This window comes from Lepisma saccharinum, chromosome 8 (assembly GCF_977018435.1).
Source record: "Lepisma saccharinum chromosome 8, izLepSacc3.1, whole genome shotgun sequence".
Lineage (NCBI taxonomy): Eukaryota > Metazoa > Arthropoda > Insecta > Zygentoma > Lepismatidae > Lepisma > Lepisma saccharinum.
In genome coordinates this window covers 48,842,415-48,861,281 of record NC_139236.1, presented here as the reverse complement: position 1 = coordinate 48,861,281, position 18,867 = coordinate 48,842,415, and the positions used below count along the sequence as shown (strand labels likewise).

The following is an 18,867-nucleotide window of genomic DNA, read 5'->3' as shown; positions in this document are numbered from 1 at the left end:
CATCTGCTTGCTATTAAAAAAAATAAATGCCGAACCTTGCAGGACACCCGGGAAGCCTTGAACTGTTCTTGTTGAAACTAAGTGACACTGCTGTGAAGTAAGTCGCTCGATAGTTTTTTAGTATTCAGTCACCAAGCCCGTGGTAGCCATTCTAGGTAGTTGAGTCGATATTTCACTGGAAATAATATGTTTTCCATTGTTGAAAAAAAAGCAAGCTTCCAGTTTGAATGAATAAGCTATTTCGTCCACTCCTGTTGGGTCACCTAGCAAAAAGTTGAAAACAATTTCTTGAAGAGAAAAAAAAAATACTGTTTCTTGTCACCAAGCGTACGTACATGAAGAATATGCATGAGTTGATTTATTTATTTCTTCTTCTCTCTTTCCGAAGGCATACGCGCTTCTTATTCAAGAACCGGAATATTTGTGCCTTTCGAATCGAATTTAAGGAGGGAGTTCCATGACAAACATCTACTGAAGTTTTTAAGATGAGCCCCCGCAGAGTTTTTGCATGTCCTCTCCCAAGTTAGTGTCTCGTACTTGTGTTTTCGGTTTCCAGTGTGGACAGGTTAGAAACGAGTGTAGTGAATAAGAATCCCTCGGGCCTAATCCTTAATATATATAATATTGTCATTATTATCCTGCTGAAAATAATATTATGATAGCCGTCGCCATTTCAGAGTGGCAAATATTTAACTCTATTAATTCTTGAATTTTATTTTAGGTTAGGCATATTCAACAAATTCTTTTTTGATTACAATGCAACAATATTTTACATTTCAACGTTTTCGTAGTCGTCTAAACATTTGAGAAAACCTTTTTTTTTTGGTTACCGAGATGATAGAAGAAAAAGAGAGAAAATGATTGAATAATTTTGAGAACTTCTTAATATTGGACAGTGTAACCACTATGTTGTCGATGGAAACGAGGCAAGAACAACATTACCACTATGCTATCGGGGTGAACGGCATTTTTCCATTATCATTTGTGTCCACACACAAAACTTCGTGTCTGTCTGCATCCATACCTAGATCGAGAAATTCGAACCATGCCTCAGCCCCCTTGTGACTTATTTAATTCTTTACACTCATCAAAATATGTGCTTAATAAAATGCCTCAATCGCACGAGCTATGGCATCCTCTGTAAGCATCCAAGCAACCACATGTATAAATTATAGTCTCCCACACATAATGCTCTTTCATGTCCAAATAGATTCGCTTCCTCCACCATCAGGGCAGTGGGAGCTCGTGTACCATGAGGGGTTGAATAGACCTAAAAAAAATCGGTTGGGATGGAAAAAAATAGATAGAGATCTTTCTCAGATCAGAATAGGCTTGTATTTGCTGTCCTCGGGTTTAAGAAGCCTAGTTAGTTAGTTGGTTGTTTCCCCCTGCACCATTTCAATTTTTGAATAATCACTTGTTAGTTATGAACGCACCGTTGACATCTTGTCTGATTATTTATGTGTTTGGGTTGAGGCTCCGTATTTGCTCGCAACATTTATTTTCTTCTTTTTCTTGTTATATGATTTTTACATTAGAAACAACAGATTTCCATTAACAGTATTTCATGTTATGGAAACATTTAAGTCTATACGCCATCGGGGGTGGGATTGCAACCTACGTCATCCGACAAAAAATCAGGATCGGTATTGTAACATTTAATTGCTCAGGTCATTTTTAAATATGTACAGCTATAGGTAAACATTGTAACTTGAGCCCTCAGAGTCGTAGACCGGCAAAAGTACACCTCTGTTAATCGCCTCGTGTGGGGAAGAGGGACAATTGTAGTTGTTGGTGTAATGCACTTCGAAGCAGACGTGCCCCACTTTTTCAATTTCATCAAAACAACCATTATTCATCCTCATCGTTGCCATTAGCCAAAATAGCCTCGCGTTACAATTTTCGTAGTAATCTCCGTTCGCCCCTTGGCTTTTCGTAGATTAACAAAAATCGTCTGAAGTTTGAACTCTCCATACTGTTGCAAGCTGTTTTTGTGATTGTCCGCCTCGATTATTCAAAATGCATCATGTTCGCATATTCAAATACACACAAGTGAAGGGGGTTCATATCACATCAGTGATTTTAAATTGTATTCTCGGGGCCATGCACACATTTCCTAACATTGTTGATTTGTTGTCGATGAGTTGTGCAGGTACAGCTGTGAAGTTGTTAATAAGACCCAACACAAACAAGTCCCCCCATCATTGCTTTTCGACATAGTTGTTGACTATCAGTATATCAGTATAGAATAACATGGTGCCATTTTTCTGTTTCTGTTTGCCAACAAAACAAATCTACAGGCCACAGGTTCGAGAAACAAAACATTTTTTAAAAATTCTCCTGCGCATAACATGGACCACCTATAGCGATGATATAATATAGATCGATTTTAACAAATATAATTCAAAATTATGTAGTGAGATTTTGGTTTAGTATTTAATCACAACAGCAAAACAAACTTCACAACAGAAGTTAAGTGCATTTTGCATACATGCAGAAACATAAATTTACGCCCCCGAGGTGGTTGTTGGAAGACTATATACAATAAGACACACCGCCCCATTCTTTACAATAATAAAAATATTGAATAAGTATGCAGTGGAGTAAAATCCTTTGTTTCATTTTGATGTAAACAAAAATTATAGTTGATCTGAACCCCCCTGTCCAAATAAAAAATAAGCTCCGGTCCCATCTGGAGACTGCAAAACTGATATGTATGTCTATTCAGAAAAACCCAAAAGTTTTAACATCCATGCACATTACCGTACTGTGGCTGTTGCGCCCCACACCCATGTGTAATATTTTATTTCTCTTGTTGGCTGAACGCGAAGATGCTCGAGACTGCTTTCAAAAATTATTTTCGGCCTCGCTTCACGATACAGCCGTATGCATGTAAAACTAGTATATCACACACAGGCAGAGGGGCAAAAAATAACATTTCTCTCTTTCCCTCGCTTTTGTCCATCTTCCAGTGTTCGTCTAGATAGCGTGACTAGCAAAAATATTAAAATCGAAATAAGAATTATCCGTTATGGTCTCCCTCCCTTCTTTGCATGCATGTTGCGCTGACATGTAAATAAGCGCTATGTTTTAATAAAAAAACAACCATTATACAACTGTATAGGTCCTCGTCCATCTCATGCCAGGGACTGGGTATATCTTGTGTACAGTTTATAGTGGCATCATATTCCTTCACCAGATATCAAACTCGAGAGACTTGCAAGACAGCTCAGGTTATAACTTACTACGAGGTCTGTTTTTTTTAAAAAATAATAATCGTCAGTCCATATGACAATGCTTGCTGTTTAACTAACAGTATTCGAATCTCTGAGGGGCCGGGGCATTCCACATTTACCTTTGCTAGAAAGCGCAGTGCAATAAATATTCTTTTTAAGTTATGCAATAATTTTGACATTATATTCATGTCCATTCCCCAAGACTAGATTTATATACACAACCACCTCGCTCTTGCAATATATTATCTGATGCAACATTGTGAAAAGTTCTCGCATGTTCGCAAAACAGGAAATACACGTCATAGCTTCCGTGAATCGAAAGCAAGGTTACTGGGGACACGCAAAATACCGTAAGAAGAATTATATATTCCAAATGCAGGCATCATCATTTTTCTCTTGCACAAATAAAATAATCGGGCTAAATTTCCAGTCTAAAACCACCATGTTCTGGCAGCAAGTATCAAAAACCTGTGGTAATTTTATTATATAATAGGAGGTGAGTGAAATGGTTGTTGCAAGTTATCTTTTAAACCCAGTACGTGTGTAGGAAAAACTGCGTATAAGCTGTATCACACTCTCTCTGTCTGTGTGTCAGGTGGTCGTGTCGTTCGCTAGTTGTATGTCACGGCTTAACCCGTACTAGGTAATATTTTTACATGAGGTAAGTTGGCATACTCTGGTAGGGTATATGTTTCAAGCCTCTAGCTGTAGAGCCTATTTGCAAAAAAAATAATTTTGGTAACACTACTCGTCGAAAGCAGCTCAAACAGTGTTGCTAGCTGTAGGTTAATTTTCCCCGTTATACAATTGCAAGAAGTGAGTTGCTTATAGCCTATCTGGAAGGCTTGGTGTGTGTGTGTCCATGGCTTATGTCGTAGGTTAATAAAGTTTGCAATAGATCTTGTATGTGTTGGCAACCGTCAGCCCTTACATGTGATATAGCAGCCTTACTTATTGTAAGACATAGTGTGTATGTATGAGTGGGGGAGGTTAGTTTAGTTCACGATAGATCGACCTGTCACGCTATGACCAATTTCTGCTTTTGAGTCACCTGTAAGGCTATATGTGGGTAGGTGAAAAAGCTTAGTTTAATTCACGATAGATCACACTTTAAATTTGCTCACTCTCTCTGTGTCTGTGTGTCAGGTGGTCGTGTCGATCGCTAGTTGTATGTCACAGATTAACCTAGGTAATATTAACTGTACTTCAAAAAATAAAATTGTGTGTATCTCATGTCGAACTAGAAACAAAAAAAATCAAACATTAAGCATGCATGCAGATTAAGCTGTAAATTTAAAATTTGGCCTCCCCCAAATCGCATTTCATACATACATACATGTAGAGGACCCGTGGCCCACCTCCCAAGAGGTTTGGTTAGCATGCAATAGATCAGTATGCTAGAAAATACAGAAAAAAAAAAGCATTAACACTGCACCGCCGGTTAGCATCATTAATTCTTCTTCTTCATTTTACTGCATACTTATCATCTTAGAAGGCTACGCTGTCAACTCCTATTTGTAGGTTAGCCTCGCCTCTGAAATATCATATGGCAATTTTTTTTTAAAAAAACAAAAAATTTGTGAAGCAATCAGATGCTGTCGAAACATCAAAAACACATACACACACACTAGAAAAAAAACATGCAACTTTATTTGTAACACACACATACATTCTCCATCTTCATCAAGAAAATATTATAATAAACATAATTATTTTTATCTATATCTCACAATAAAATTCTATATCCAAAAATATCACAACATCAAATAACACTAGAGTCGTTAGTACACGTTGCATGCATTACGGAGGTCCTCTGTAGGGTTTCATAGAAGTTTGGGGGAAAAAAAAAACACGTGAAACTCTACAGAGGTGCGGTAATCTATAACCGCAGCCATTAGAAAACTTTTACATTTTTGGTTGGGCACCACGCACCCTGGCGAGGTTATAGAGGCCAGGCATCCTAAAAACAACAATTATTATTTTGTTTGTTTGTTTGTGTTACAATACACATGCGCGCGTGCGTGCGTGCGTGTGCGTGTGTGTGTGTGTGCGCGGCACGTCGTTCCCCCGAGAGAGAGAGAGGTTTACAAAAGTCGCGATATACAAACATTGGCCCCCGGGAGTTGGAAAATTACGATATGGCGCATTCGTTCATTACTGTTCCCAGCTATAAGTTTTTCTCTCTCTCTAGCCCCTTGCCAACTAAAAAAAGTGTAGGTAGGAGTTGGCAGCACTGCGAGAAAATAAAAATCATGCCTTACAAGAAAACCATTAAGGCGATTTTTATTTGATGACGTTGAACCCGTGCAGTGTTCCCATCCATCCATCTTTCTCTCTTTTACGGCAGTGCCGGCTCTCTTTGTTTAGTATATGTAGGTTGGCAAAAATTGCTTTATGCACTGTAAAGCAAACCTCAAGCAAAATTGCCAGCTTCTTGCTTTAGGCTAGGTTAGACAAAAAAAGCTGTAGGTAAACTGTCGGTTGTTTAACTCTTCCCTCTCTCTCTCCTCTCTCTCTTTTTTGTAAAAAGCTATGGCAAAAGTACCAGTAGGTTGGCAAATTGCTTTATGCACTGTAAGGCAAGTCTTAAGTAAACTTGCCAGCTCCTTGCTTTAGGCTAGGTTAGACCTGGTTAGGTTAGGTTAGGTTAGGTTAGGTTAGGTTAGGTTAGAGTGGGTTAGGTTAGGTTAGGTTAGGTTAGAGTAGGTTAGGTTAGGTTAGGTTGGGTGTTGGCAGCTGTCGGTTGTTTAACTCTTCCCTCTCTCTCTCTCTCCTCTCTCTCTCACCTCTTTCTCTCCTCTCTCTTTTTTGTAAAAGGCCATGGCAAAAATACCAGTAGGTTGGCAATTTTGCTTTATGCACTGTAAAACAAGCCTCAAGCAAGATTGCCAGCTTCTTGCTTTAGGTTAGGTTAGACCAAGACAAAAACCTTGGTGATTTTTTTCAAGTGAGGAGTTAACAACACTGCGAGTCCCATTTTCGGTTGCAGAACTCTCAAGCAAGATTGCCAGCTCCTTGCTTTAGGTTAGGTTAGACCAAAAAAAAACCTTGGTGATTTTTTCGAGTAAGAAGTTGGCAACACTGCGAGCCCCCTGAGCCCCACTTCCGGTTTGTGAACTCTCAAGCAAAATTGCCAGCTCCTTGCTGTTTTAGGTTAGGTTACACCAAAAAACCTTGGTGATTTTTTCGAATAAGCGGCTGGCAACACTGCGAGCCCCCTGAGCCCCAAAAGAGGTTTGTGAATCCGTCCACTAGGTCTACTAGGGTGTCATTTTAATGGCGCCCACGGACCACAGATTCGTATAGAGGACATCAAAACAAACAACTTTTCCCAGTAACATTTTTCTCGTTGGTGCGTCGATTCGACGCTACAGCCGTTCAAAAAAGACCGTTTTGCCGCCTGGATGCTGGCAACCCAACACAACATTTGATCGTACCTGTGACGTCATATCCTCCGGCGAAACAGCGCACGGCAGGGTTGCAAAGAACACACAAATGTGTGAAAAATGACAAACTACCAACCACATTATTAGCTGTAAAACGAAGCGAGAAACGCGTCCAGCAGACCGAACATCATAGCCTACCCGCCAGAAGATCAGCAGTCATCTCAGGGGAAGGGGAAATGAAACCAACGATATGAGAAATGGTAAAAAACGTATTCAAAATGAAATGTCAATATCGGATTTTGTCTCAGCCTACATCTAAAATATCAAGAACTATAAATTTTATTGGACTTACAGCTTACACGTGGCTGTTTACGCCCAACTACATGTCAAATATTTGCAAATCTCGTTGCAAGGTTGATATCTACAGGTTTGTGTCCAGATGCCATGCGGTACTTTTGTGCTGATAACGGAAGTATCCGAGGTTCACGTTGTTACATTACGACTAAAACACGTACAGTGGGATCCGTGAGTATTATCGTGCAAATTGTCCATGACTATTTTCATTAATTTTTCTCTCGCATCCTGTGTGTTTTTAAGCGATGGAATTTTTTGTATGCTGGTGCGGAAGTTGTCATAAGCTTGTTTTGAGTTTTCTTCTCATTCTTGAAGCTCTTGTTGGGTCAAATAAAGTGCACAAGCATGGTGATGGACAATTTGCACGGTAATACTCATGGATCCCACTGTACAACCACAGTAACAATCATTACGACTAAAACACGTACAACCACAGTAACAATCTAATGATGAATCAGTACCGAATATACTGCCCTGTTCACAGATGCAAACTATTACATGTGTATCCGGTGCATAGATAAACACATAGTCGTCTTAGAGTTTGTAGTATTGCTACTACTTATATCCCTGTATTTTCAATCATTTTTGCCACTTGCCTCATAATGCTCTGAATATACATTATATTATCTGTTGCTTACGTTTGGAATTTTGAGTTCTTTCATTTCTGTTTTGTCATCTGTTCAGTGTGTCACAGACAATTAGTATCAGAAGGACGAAGTGGATAGACTAAATTGTAGATGCCAACTTGGTATCTAGATTTGCAAATATTTGACATGTAAGCTGAGACAAAATTCGATATGACCACTTCCACTTTAATTTTATTTTCTTTCTACCATTTTTCATATCGTTTGTTTACTTCCTGTTAGGTTACAGAACGTGTTTTCTCGTTTTGTGTTACGGTACAGTGGGATTCATGAGTATTACCGTGCAAATTGTCCATCACTATGTTCGTGCACCTTATTTGACCCAATAAGAGCTTCAAGAATTAAAAGAAAACTCAAAACAAGGTGTGGACAAAATCTGCACCAGCATACATAAAAATCCATAACTTAAGATCACACAGGATGTAAGAGAAAAATTAATGAAAATAGTCATGGACAATTTGCATAATAATACTCATGGATCCCACTGTACATAATGTGGCTGATTGTAGCTATGTCATTTTTCACAGAGTATGTGTGTTCCTGGCAACCCTGGAACGCATCGCTTCACGACGGGATATGACGTCACAAATGCAATCAAATGTTGTGTGTGGTTGCCAGCATTCAGGCGGCAAAACGGGCTTTTTTGAACGACTGTAGCGCCGAAATGACGCACCAACGAGAAAAATGTTACTGAGAAAAGTTGTTTGTTTTGATGTCCTCTATACGTTTCCGTGGTCCGTGGGCGCCATTAAAATGACACCCTGTATATCTTGCTTTATGTTCTAAAAATTGAGTCACATCATAGAATAACTCGTATAGATGATGTAGATTTTTCATTGGCTACAAGAAGTTATTCGTAATGTGAGCAACTCACCCATTTGACCATTCGAATGCTGGATTGGCGGTTCCATCTCTGTTGCCATCTGGATTTGTGCAAACGCTGCTGCCTTTCTGATCCATTTCGACCTGCTGGGAAAATAGGGAGGTTATAACACACCTAATTTGTAGTCCACAACATTGTTCAGAATGTATTTTCGTCGTGAAAAGCACATTAGGTGATTGGGTTATCTTTGCGGATGTTTCTATCGCTCAATACATTCAAAACAGAGGCAGGGTACGTATTCAGTGTTGCCATCTCTTCCATCCATGATAAACGCAAGCATCGAATGCTGATAGAACGGACGAATTTTGCATTTTCCCCATTTGTCCAGGGGTGCCCACAGGGGGAATTATGGCGCAGACTGCACCATCGAGATTTTTTTGGGGGGGATTTTTTCCTTCAAATTTCAACATTTATATATATTTTACAAAATATGTGTAAAAATTTTACACCTTAAATGCACCATATTTAATCCATTAGATGAAGAAAATAAAGCGTTTAAAGGTAGGGTATTATCGAAGAATGGGGGTAATCTGAATTAAACCTTGGGGGGGGGGGGGCAGTATCCAACTCAATTTAAACAAAAATTTGTTTAAATACTGAATGAACCAAATGTTTTTAGTAATCTTGCACATTTGTTTAGAGTTACCAAACAATTGTTTAAAAATTACCAAGCTCAGTAAAGGCCGCAATTTGTTTATGTTTGATGTTAGTAAAAACCTTAATGAAACGTGTTTTGGTGATTCAAACAAATCCCTCATTTTTGGGTGTCTTATCTCGATAAAAAGTTTGAATTGAATTGTTGTTCTAAGACCACTTTATGCACAGTAAGGCTAATCGTGACAGGACCTAGAGTTTAAAGTGGCATCCGAAACACTATATGTCTCCACCGGGTATTGAACCCGGGACCCCTTGATTACAAGTCAACGATGCTACCACTGCGCCACCAGGGAGGACATTCGGGAAGTAAACGTAAAAGTTCCAAACTTTTACCTGAAAATCTACTTCCTCTTTACATGGAGCATATCACGATTTCGTAAAAGCAACTCGAACATTCTTTTTGCTTCTAGATACGTTGAAAAATTCTGTAATAGATAATGTGATGGGAGATAACGAAGCCAAGTGGTGCACCCAGCGGCATTTATCACATGATATAACACATGGTGCGTGGGCAAGAAGAAATTATCGATCTCCTCCCACATCAAAATCTTCACCGTACCCTTAACAACTGGATCAAACGAAAGCTCCTATTGATATGTAATAAACAGGGCCCGGATTTTGATGGCCTAAAAATATCTGAAAAATGATCTATGAAATGACCTAAAAAATGATAAGCGCAATGCATACTACATAAAGAAGAAAGTATGACATGTCATCAAAATCCAGGCCCTGATAATAAAACAATGTCATTAACAGGCAAAAGATTTTTAGGTGGAAAATTATGGTCCGGAACGGAAACAAAAAAGTTCTGAAAAGGTTTTCCACAAGGTGCAAAAAAATCGCTGATAAAATGCGTTTACTCAATGCTCTGTTTTTCAGCGCCTTCTGTATATAATGCGCGCGGACCGCGTAGAGAACTATGGTTCTGCCGTATAGGTTTTGTTGAAGTTTATTTTTTCTCTCAAGGGTTTTGCTACATTGGGCTGCAATTACATTTTTATAGCTCTCGTTCAGCTCTACAAAATGAGACTATAGGATTTTATGTAGCTGCTCAAGAAGAGTGAAAATCATTTATTTTTCTGTCACTTCTTTTCACAAAACATGAAAGGAAAGTATTGAAAAAGGCGCTGAAGCACCAAACAGGGGTAAAAAGTGGATAAAGATGCAACAAAGTATGTTCATTTTACTTGATTGGTTGGTTGATTCGGTGTTTAAGTCCACTAAGTGAGGCTAATCGGATCTGGACCTACAGTTTAAAGTGGGATCCGAACCACTATGTACCTCCACCGGGTATTGAAACCGGGACCCCATGATTACAAAGCGACTACGCTACTACTGCCCCATCGGGGTCATTTTACTTGATTTCATGTCCTAAAATACATATCTCAAACGATTGGTATGAAAACAGCTATATTTCGAAAGGTGCTTCACCTTAAAATCCGTTCCCTAGTCATTAATCTTCATTCTACTCATGAGGAAGCAACTTTAGTGTGTTTGACTTCTTGGTTATTGCAGACGATCAGTGTACGACTGTTGCTATGAGGATCACACGTGACACTCATGGTTCCACTAAACACGTGTCAGTTGCTAATTCTCTATGATGTAATGACACAAATGGATGGGCGTGGGCAGGGGGGTGGGTCGAGCAGGTCCGGAGACCCCCCCGTGGAAATTGACACCATTGATTTCAAGTTACAAAAAATTCAAAATCATGCTATTTTCATCGGTACAAACAGAAAATAAGTTCAGTTAGTTATTATTCGAACAGAATATCGAAGTAAAAATGGTATTAACTTGAAAAGATTTAGTGTAAAATACAGGAAAGGGTTTGTTGAGAGAGTTTTATGCGAGACTTCACGCAACATAAGTACCATGACTAAAATTTCCTCCTACCTTTTAAATATTTTTCTTGAACAAAGTGTGTAAAATGTAATAAAAAAGTACACTAACTATAATAAATGTAAAAAAATAGAAAGTTTTGCAGGATATTCAATAATCTGGTGGATCCAATAGAAAAATGGCCCAATGATATAATTATAAATTTTAAATACAATTGTTTTAGCAGTTTATAATAGTTATTATTGTTTAATAATAATCATAAGCATTATTATTATTATTGTTATTATTTCAACTATTGCTTTTTGTGAGCAATGTAATTGTGCCTCTTCCAACAAATGCAATTATAGATTAATACCAGGATCATTGTTTACTTAGTCGATTTTGGTCCTCGTAGGGTAATCGCGACGACGAGAATGAATAGTGTAAGGTTAAAGTTATCTAAGTTTATTAGATTTTAACGACAAATATCAAAGTATTTAGATATTAAAATTAAGAAAATCATTAACCATTAAAACGATGAAAATTCATTTAAAAAGTGGACATTAGAGGGAGTTAAATTAACTGGATGCAATAATTAATGCTAAAAACACTATAAATTAAGTTCTTTTATGACTTCAGGAGGTCCTTGAATACAGGAATATTATACAGATATAAATTACTTTATTACGTAGTATCATGTAGTAATAATAATATTAGTATTGTTATAAACTCTGAATTTGCTACAAAAGAAAATCTATGCAGATGTAATACAGGTTGATATTTAATGTTATCATAGGGTTCCCAGATATTGAATAAAAAAAATACGGGACACTTATTTTTCAAGGCCACGATGCACAATACGTCCTTCTTCTAACGGAACAGGTTATACCTTGCTTTAAAACTTGACTAAACCCCGCGCCAGGTTAAGTTTGCAGCAACTTTTCACATATATAGACCCAAACGTACGCGCAGAATATAGTTCCGCTGCAATACTGCCGATTTTCTCACTGTCTGTGATGTGAATAGCTCGGCGGTTGAGGCAAGACTGGCACGGGAGATGCTGAGCGCCGTTTTCGCATGTATTAATACATAAAACCTGCTGTTCTACGAAGAAGTTAGGGAAAGGAAATTTGTATTTATGGAGCTTTTCACATTAAATGACGTTTTTCTATTTTGTAAATGCAATTTTCTAGTATTATCACTCATTGTCATTGATTCATAAGTTCACACTTTCTCTTTGACATTTTCAGTTAGGAAGCAAAAATCTAGGAACACAAACCACAGGGAAGTGCAATAACGAGTCTTACTCGCGTCTCGCGTTAGCATGGATAGCTAGAAGAATTATCTAATTGCCCGAGGAGTTTTGTTGCGTGCGCAGAACATAAAGTCAGCGGAGTTAAGTTGCCCCCATAATTAGATTCTTTGCAACGCTTCTAAGGGTTTCTTCTTCTTATGGAATATGTAGTGCTACAACTGTAGCTAACACAGTGGGTTAAACGTCTCCAATACGGGTGGAAATGGAGAGGCCAGGTTGACGCAACCATTCGTATCGTTGAAATACGGGACAAGAAGCTGTCCCAAAGGACTTTTGTCGGGACAACGAGATGAATTAAAGAAAAACGGGACGTCTTGGAGCCCTATGCTATCATTACATTCCTTTTCTGAACTTCGAGGATGGAACAGTTTTAGATACATCAGGATACCTGTAGAAGGAAGGGAGGGAGATACTTTTCATATTATTTTCTGCGTTTTCATTTGCCCAGGGAAGAAACACAATTTTGTAATCATAAGTAGGATTTTTTTAAAATTTTTTTTTCAAGTATCAAGCTTTGTTCGAGTTAATGTAAAGTGAAGATGGTCCACGGAAAAATATAAAAGCGCAATAAAGTGATATCAATGAACTTTAATTTTTTTTGGTTATTGCTAATGACTACGGCTAGGATTCTTATGACTTAGCATATCTTTTTGGTAAAGGTGATGTGTTCCCTAAATATATAGAAATTCACATTGTGAAGAAACTAATTGAATTAAGGTGCTTTTTTAAGGGCATATCTTGACATATTTGGCAATTTCTACGTGATAAAGCATATTTTGATGGATTTTCGGTCATATTCAGCATATTTTCGCTTTTTTCAAGAAATATACAGTCATTTTCCAAGTGGATTTGTTCTTACTCACATGTTCACTCGAGTTTTTTTTTTTTGGATTGCAGCAAAATCTGATTAATTTTTAATTGAAAATTTACAGAAAGTATTCATTGTGCATTTCACCCATAAAGTGAACTAAAAAATAGCGTGTATATGAGAATATTTCAGCATGAGATAGGTATTGATGTTTGAAACAGTTTAGTTATAAGGACATATTTTTCAAAATTATAGTGCATATTTTATAAAATTTTAGGTCATAAGAGCATATTTTATTTTGCATATTTTGGTAATTTTTAGGTCATAAAAATCCTAGCCCTGCTAATAACTAAAACGTTACCTGTTCTATTCTACGTGGCCAGTATACAATAACAAATGTAAAATATTATCTGTGTATGCATTGGAAAATATTTTCTGATTATTAACGTTGACATTATTCGTTAAATTCAGATTGAGATTTCAATTTTTTATTGCATATTTCCACTGTTCTTAAATAATATTTTTCCAATTCCTAGATCACGTTAGATATCGTCAGAGAGGGCACGTCACCGTCACAGCAGAATATTTTTAAAGGTTTTCTAACTTTCAAGCTACAGCCAGGTGTTCTACAGGTCAGTTTCAGTAGGTTTGTGTCTTTTAATTTATTGATTTGGTCTATTTTACTTAACTTTTTTGCCACTTTGGATAATCGCGAAGATGACTTGATGAAATTGGTGAATGGACGCTCGCAAAAAATATCCATGCCGGGTCGGGATTCGAATCCGGGACCCTAGCGTCATAGTACGCTGTGATAACCTCTCCGCCACGGAGGTCGTTTGAGTTCCACTCCATTATAATGCTGTGACACGTCCTACTATTTCGGAAAGGAATATGTTGAAGGCTTGACATATCTTTTTTTTTACGGGCTTTTGAATTCGCGTCATCCTGGTTTTGGATGGAGAGAAAAATAACATCAATATTTCTTTACCACGACAACAAACAAGGCTGGGATGAAACATTGTGAAAAGGTCTTTCTTCCCTTCTGCTATAAATTCTATTTGTGTCACAGTCGCCGGCAGAGTCTACAGGGGAAAAAATAACATATTTTCACATTCTCATAAAGTGACAAAGCTCTAGACACTTCGTGGATTTAAAAAAGGGAGCAAAGAAAGGTGGTGAAGCGTTTCTTTTCCCTTTGACAAATATGTACTTAAGAATTTATGTGTCATACATGCAAGATGGTGAGAATGAGAGAGAGAGGGGGGGTGGGTGGGGGGAGAGTAAACGGATGAGGCATGTCGTTACTTTTGAAATCGTTAATTTTTTAATTTCATTAGTGATTAATCTTTATTTTGCTTTATACGATTTGACGGTAGGGGTATGTTTTCTTTTTTTAAAAAAGCATTCAGTTTTGTAACTATAAATCCAAGCATTTAACATTCGTTAGAAAAACTGACCAACAATTTTTCGAAGTATTTTTTAAAGAACTTCAAAATTGAAAATATTGAATACATTTAAGACTTATGTGTAATATTTGATTCTCGTTTGAATTTCAATTTGTATATCATGCAAATAGTCAAGAAACCTAGAGCAGTCCTGAGTAATGTACTACATCCATGGTCACATCTGAAGTGTATATTTCTAATTGTAATGTCATTTAAACTAAAAGTTATACGAATATTAGAACTCCAACTGTTATTTCTTCCCTGGGATTGAACTAAGTGTAACATTCAACTTAGAGAGTGTACAGAAATTCTAAATTAGGTATATTTATTTGCTATTTAAATTACTTCGCCTCTATTACGACTATGAAAATATATCACATAGGTTGAACCTTAGGTCATTGTCAGATAGTAGAAGTAATCTTGAAGTTTAATTGTGGATAATATTGACTGACAAAATATCGTGCCCAATATTCCTATTACACACACACTTCTAGGGGTTGTAGAGCGGATCAAATTTTCATAAGGAACCCATGTCCGTAAACGTACCGTTTTGGTACTACACAGATGACAGGATCACATAATTTCACATCTCCCTCTTTACCTGCGTCACTACAAGAGCTGCTCGGTGTGGCGACCCCAAATTTCGTTGCAAACAATGTAGCTCCCAAGGATGTTTGCACACACACGCTCGAAAATAACTGATGTGTGCTATCTCCTGCAGTCAGATCGTGCAACCAGGTCTTCCTTTGACACTACAGGAACCTCATAAACAAGACTCTTCATGTGCCCCATACGAAAAAGTCAAGAGAAGTTAGATCCTGCGATCGTGGTGGCCAAGGAGTTGGTTCACCGCGACCTATTCACCTATCCTCGTATGATTGATTGAGATGTTGTCGGACGTCATAGGAAAAGTGTGCTGGTGCGCCATCATGTTGGAACCACATGTGCTGTGTATACAGATTATAAACAGAGGACGTTGGAAGCAGCAGACTGAAGACGTCGCCCTCCGTCAATGTGGGTTGCCTACCGTGAAGTGGGAGATGTGAAATTATGTGATCTTGTCATGTACGTTTCCGGACATGGGTTCCTTATCAAAACTTGATATACTAAGTCCCCTCTTCAACCCCTAGAAGTGTGTAAAAGGAATTCTGAATCACCCTGTATAGTCTTTCAAACTATATAACAGTATCAGTAGTGTATATTGAAAGAAATATTTTTTATAATATAATAATCAAATATAATTTTACTTAGAAGATCTGAATTTATATGTATTTTGTTTTGGATTTTCTATTCCTTAACATATGACGTTAACATTGTATTTAATACTACCGTTTAGATTTCTTTCTTGTTATTGCCAAACATTTATATTTTATTATTATGTTCATTCTCTTTTTTCTCTCCGTGATATTTGATTATAAATGCATGGGTAAAAGCGTTGTAATTTGAAGTACTCTGTGTACAGCACTGTAAATACGGTTTTAAATAAATACATATTTTATAATATATATCAATGTATTCTTCCTTTAGGAAATTGGCCTGGAGAAAGTAAAGTTGTGTTCGTTCGCCACTGAATGATTTTTTTTTAAATCGAACTTTTTCAACCCTTTCCGGCAACTGCTATTTCGAAACGTTGTTTTCTGAACTGAAGCAACCCACTTTTTGTCGCGACTTCGTAATAGCAGAATCGACAATGTTCTCTGGTAACGGGGAACCCCGCCAAGTAGGCAATGCGACTTCGTTGTTCCCGAAACTGGGGCTGCTTAACCCAGAAGCGAACGTTGGGGATATTCCCATGCGTGCGACTTGACCTAGAATCGACCTGGGTTCGTTTCCGAAGAACAGAGGAAAAGTACCCAGCATCCTCCGTCGACGGTCGATCAGACTGGAAGTCGCCTGACGAAGTGCCATAAATCATTGAACAAAACTTTTGTGGAAGGTCCAAGGGAACTGAAAACTTGGCGAGTTCGGAAAAGTGCTGAGTGTTGTCAACACACTGATCAGCTTCTGTCATTTCGCCAGAGAATTTTTGGTAGGGTCATGTTAGAGGGTGGAAGAAAAATTTGCACTTCGGTGGTCAGGCTTCTGAGATTATATCTTTCTCGGTTCCTTTTCATGTATCCCTATCACTGTCCTCTCACTGTCTTTTTCTCTGTCTCTCTCCCTTTTTCTTTCCACATATCTTTCACTCCGTATCTCCTTTTCTCTATTTCTTTCTGTTTCCTGTCTTGTCTCTTTCTTTCCATAGATCACTCCCATATATTCCTATTCTCTCTTTATCTTTCATTCTCACCTCTTTCCTATCCGTTACTTTCCATATATCTTTTCCTCTGCCCGTACCTCTCACTATCTCTCTTTCTATTACTTCCATCTATCTCTTCCGCTCTCTGTTATTCTCTCTTCTGCTATCTATACATCTCTTTCTCCCTACTCTCTCTTGTCTTCTCTTTCTAGTTCTCTTCTCCCTACTCTCTCTTGTCTTCTCTTTCTAGTTCTCTTTCTCACCTTATTATTTGGGCCTCCCCGATGGCGTAATGGTAGCGTCGCCGCCTAGCAATCAAGAATCCCAGGTTCGATACCCGGTGGAGGCACATAGTGGTTCGGATTCCACTTTAAACTGTAGATCCAGTCCCCATTAGCCTTAATGTGCACAAAGTGGACCTAAACACCAACTCTCCCTATTCTTTCTCTTCTTTTTTGTACATTTTTGGAGGGCAAAGCTTCATCACTGAATTTATAACTAATTTAAAAAGTAAAGTAAAGTGTTCCCCTGTGCATAGCACCACACCATGAAGGCGTATAGGGGGTGTGGGGGTAACGCCCCACACTTTCTTGATCCGGTCGTGAGTGGGGGTGATGTGATCAGCATCACGCCCCTGACCGCCTTTACCCCCCAGGGTTTCCCCCAGGTACCCATGTTATTCGACGCTGGGTAGGCGCCGGGGCCGCTTCCACCGTTAGAAAAGTTCCCGGATTTGAACCAGCCGGGGATCGAACCCGGGACCTTGAGCATGGTAGTCAGACGCGTTACCGACTGAGCCACCAGCATTTTAAATATAAAGTAACATGTAGGCCTACTTTCAACAAATAACTTATCTAATCTAACTAGGAAAGAATACATTTTAGTCTTCTTCGCCACGCACCGCACCCTGTTACTCAGGCCTATGTTTAAAGGAAAAGGTACGTCTTATATGCCAGCAAATGCGGCAATTGGAAGCATCACCGTCCTATAAACTCGTAAAAAAAAAAAAACGCACACAGACAATTATTTTTATTTGACGCGGGGTCCCCAGTAGTGTAGGGCGAGTGTCCAAGTTGCCATTCCCTGCTTGCAAAGATTCATTTTCTCCTACATTTCAGTAACTGCAAATGCGCCGCATATATTCTCTTAAAAGCATGGACGGATCACGTAATAGAAGAGAACCATTTCTCTCAAAACGCAATTAAATGCCTTTTACGATGTGCATTATTCGTAGGAAAAAAGATATGTGGTGCATATGTGGCCTTTGCGAAATGGCTAGCTAACCGCTGGCCACAGTATACTCTCCCAGTCCAGAGGATTATAGCGCACAGTGAGGACTGCACATAAAAAAACCGCAATAACCTTTGCGAGGTTCACTCCATAAAATTCTGCTCGTTTGGAAGATCAATGCGAGGCTCCGTGACGGAGGAGATTGCGCTGTGCATTCGGATATTATGCAAGTCGTGTGCACTTCGTCCCCCCCCCCCTCTTTCATTGATTCGCCATCCATCCTCATCGTCGCGATTATGCAAGAACGGTATGAAATGGCGATGTAAAGTAGCCAGAACTACAAATACGTTCAGACTACTGTAGGGAACCAGACAAGCATAAGAAGGGCTCCAGCTAGCGAACGGTCCCGTGTTCGATTCCCGGTAGAACCACCAAAATTACTGTGCGGACCCAGCATCGGGGAGCTACTTGAAAAGAAGAGATTACGGACTGCCATTAGAAAACGGGAGATGGGATTTGACGTGTTGATCACGTGTCATCCAATGAGAAAGGTGCTTGTCTGGCCCTGGCCATCAGAATGCTATTGCGTCATAGAGTTTGGTCTAGTTTAGACAAGAAAAAGCTCTAAACTACGATTGACATTGTTGAAAATACACGAAGATCGTCCCTACAAGCTTGTTGTAATGCAGTCGCTTTGTAATTAAGGGGTTCCTGGTTTGATCGCCGGTGGAGATAAGTCACCAGCAATAAAAATAATATATATATATATATATATATATATATATATAATTATAATCCATTTTATGTTTAAGTTGCACTAAAATACCATAATATTTAATTTCAAGAAAGTCT

General features: G+C 38.5%; 1 protein-coding gene across 1 annotated transcript in view; it reads right to left on the bottom strand.

Moving 5' to 3' along the window:
- Window positions 1-18,867, bottom strand: part of LOC145991458 (proton-coupled amino acid transporter-like protein acs) — a 111,306-nt gene that overhangs the window by 56,009 nt on the left and 36,430 nt on the right. The window contains exon 2 of the mRNA XM_083127463.1: window positions 8,495-8,589. Within this exon, the coding sequence (XP_082983589.1) occupies window positions 8,495-8,580 (86 nt within the window). The 5' untranslated portion in view covers window positions 8,581-8,589. The remainder of the gene's footprint in view (window positions 1-8,494; window positions 8,590-18,867) is intronic.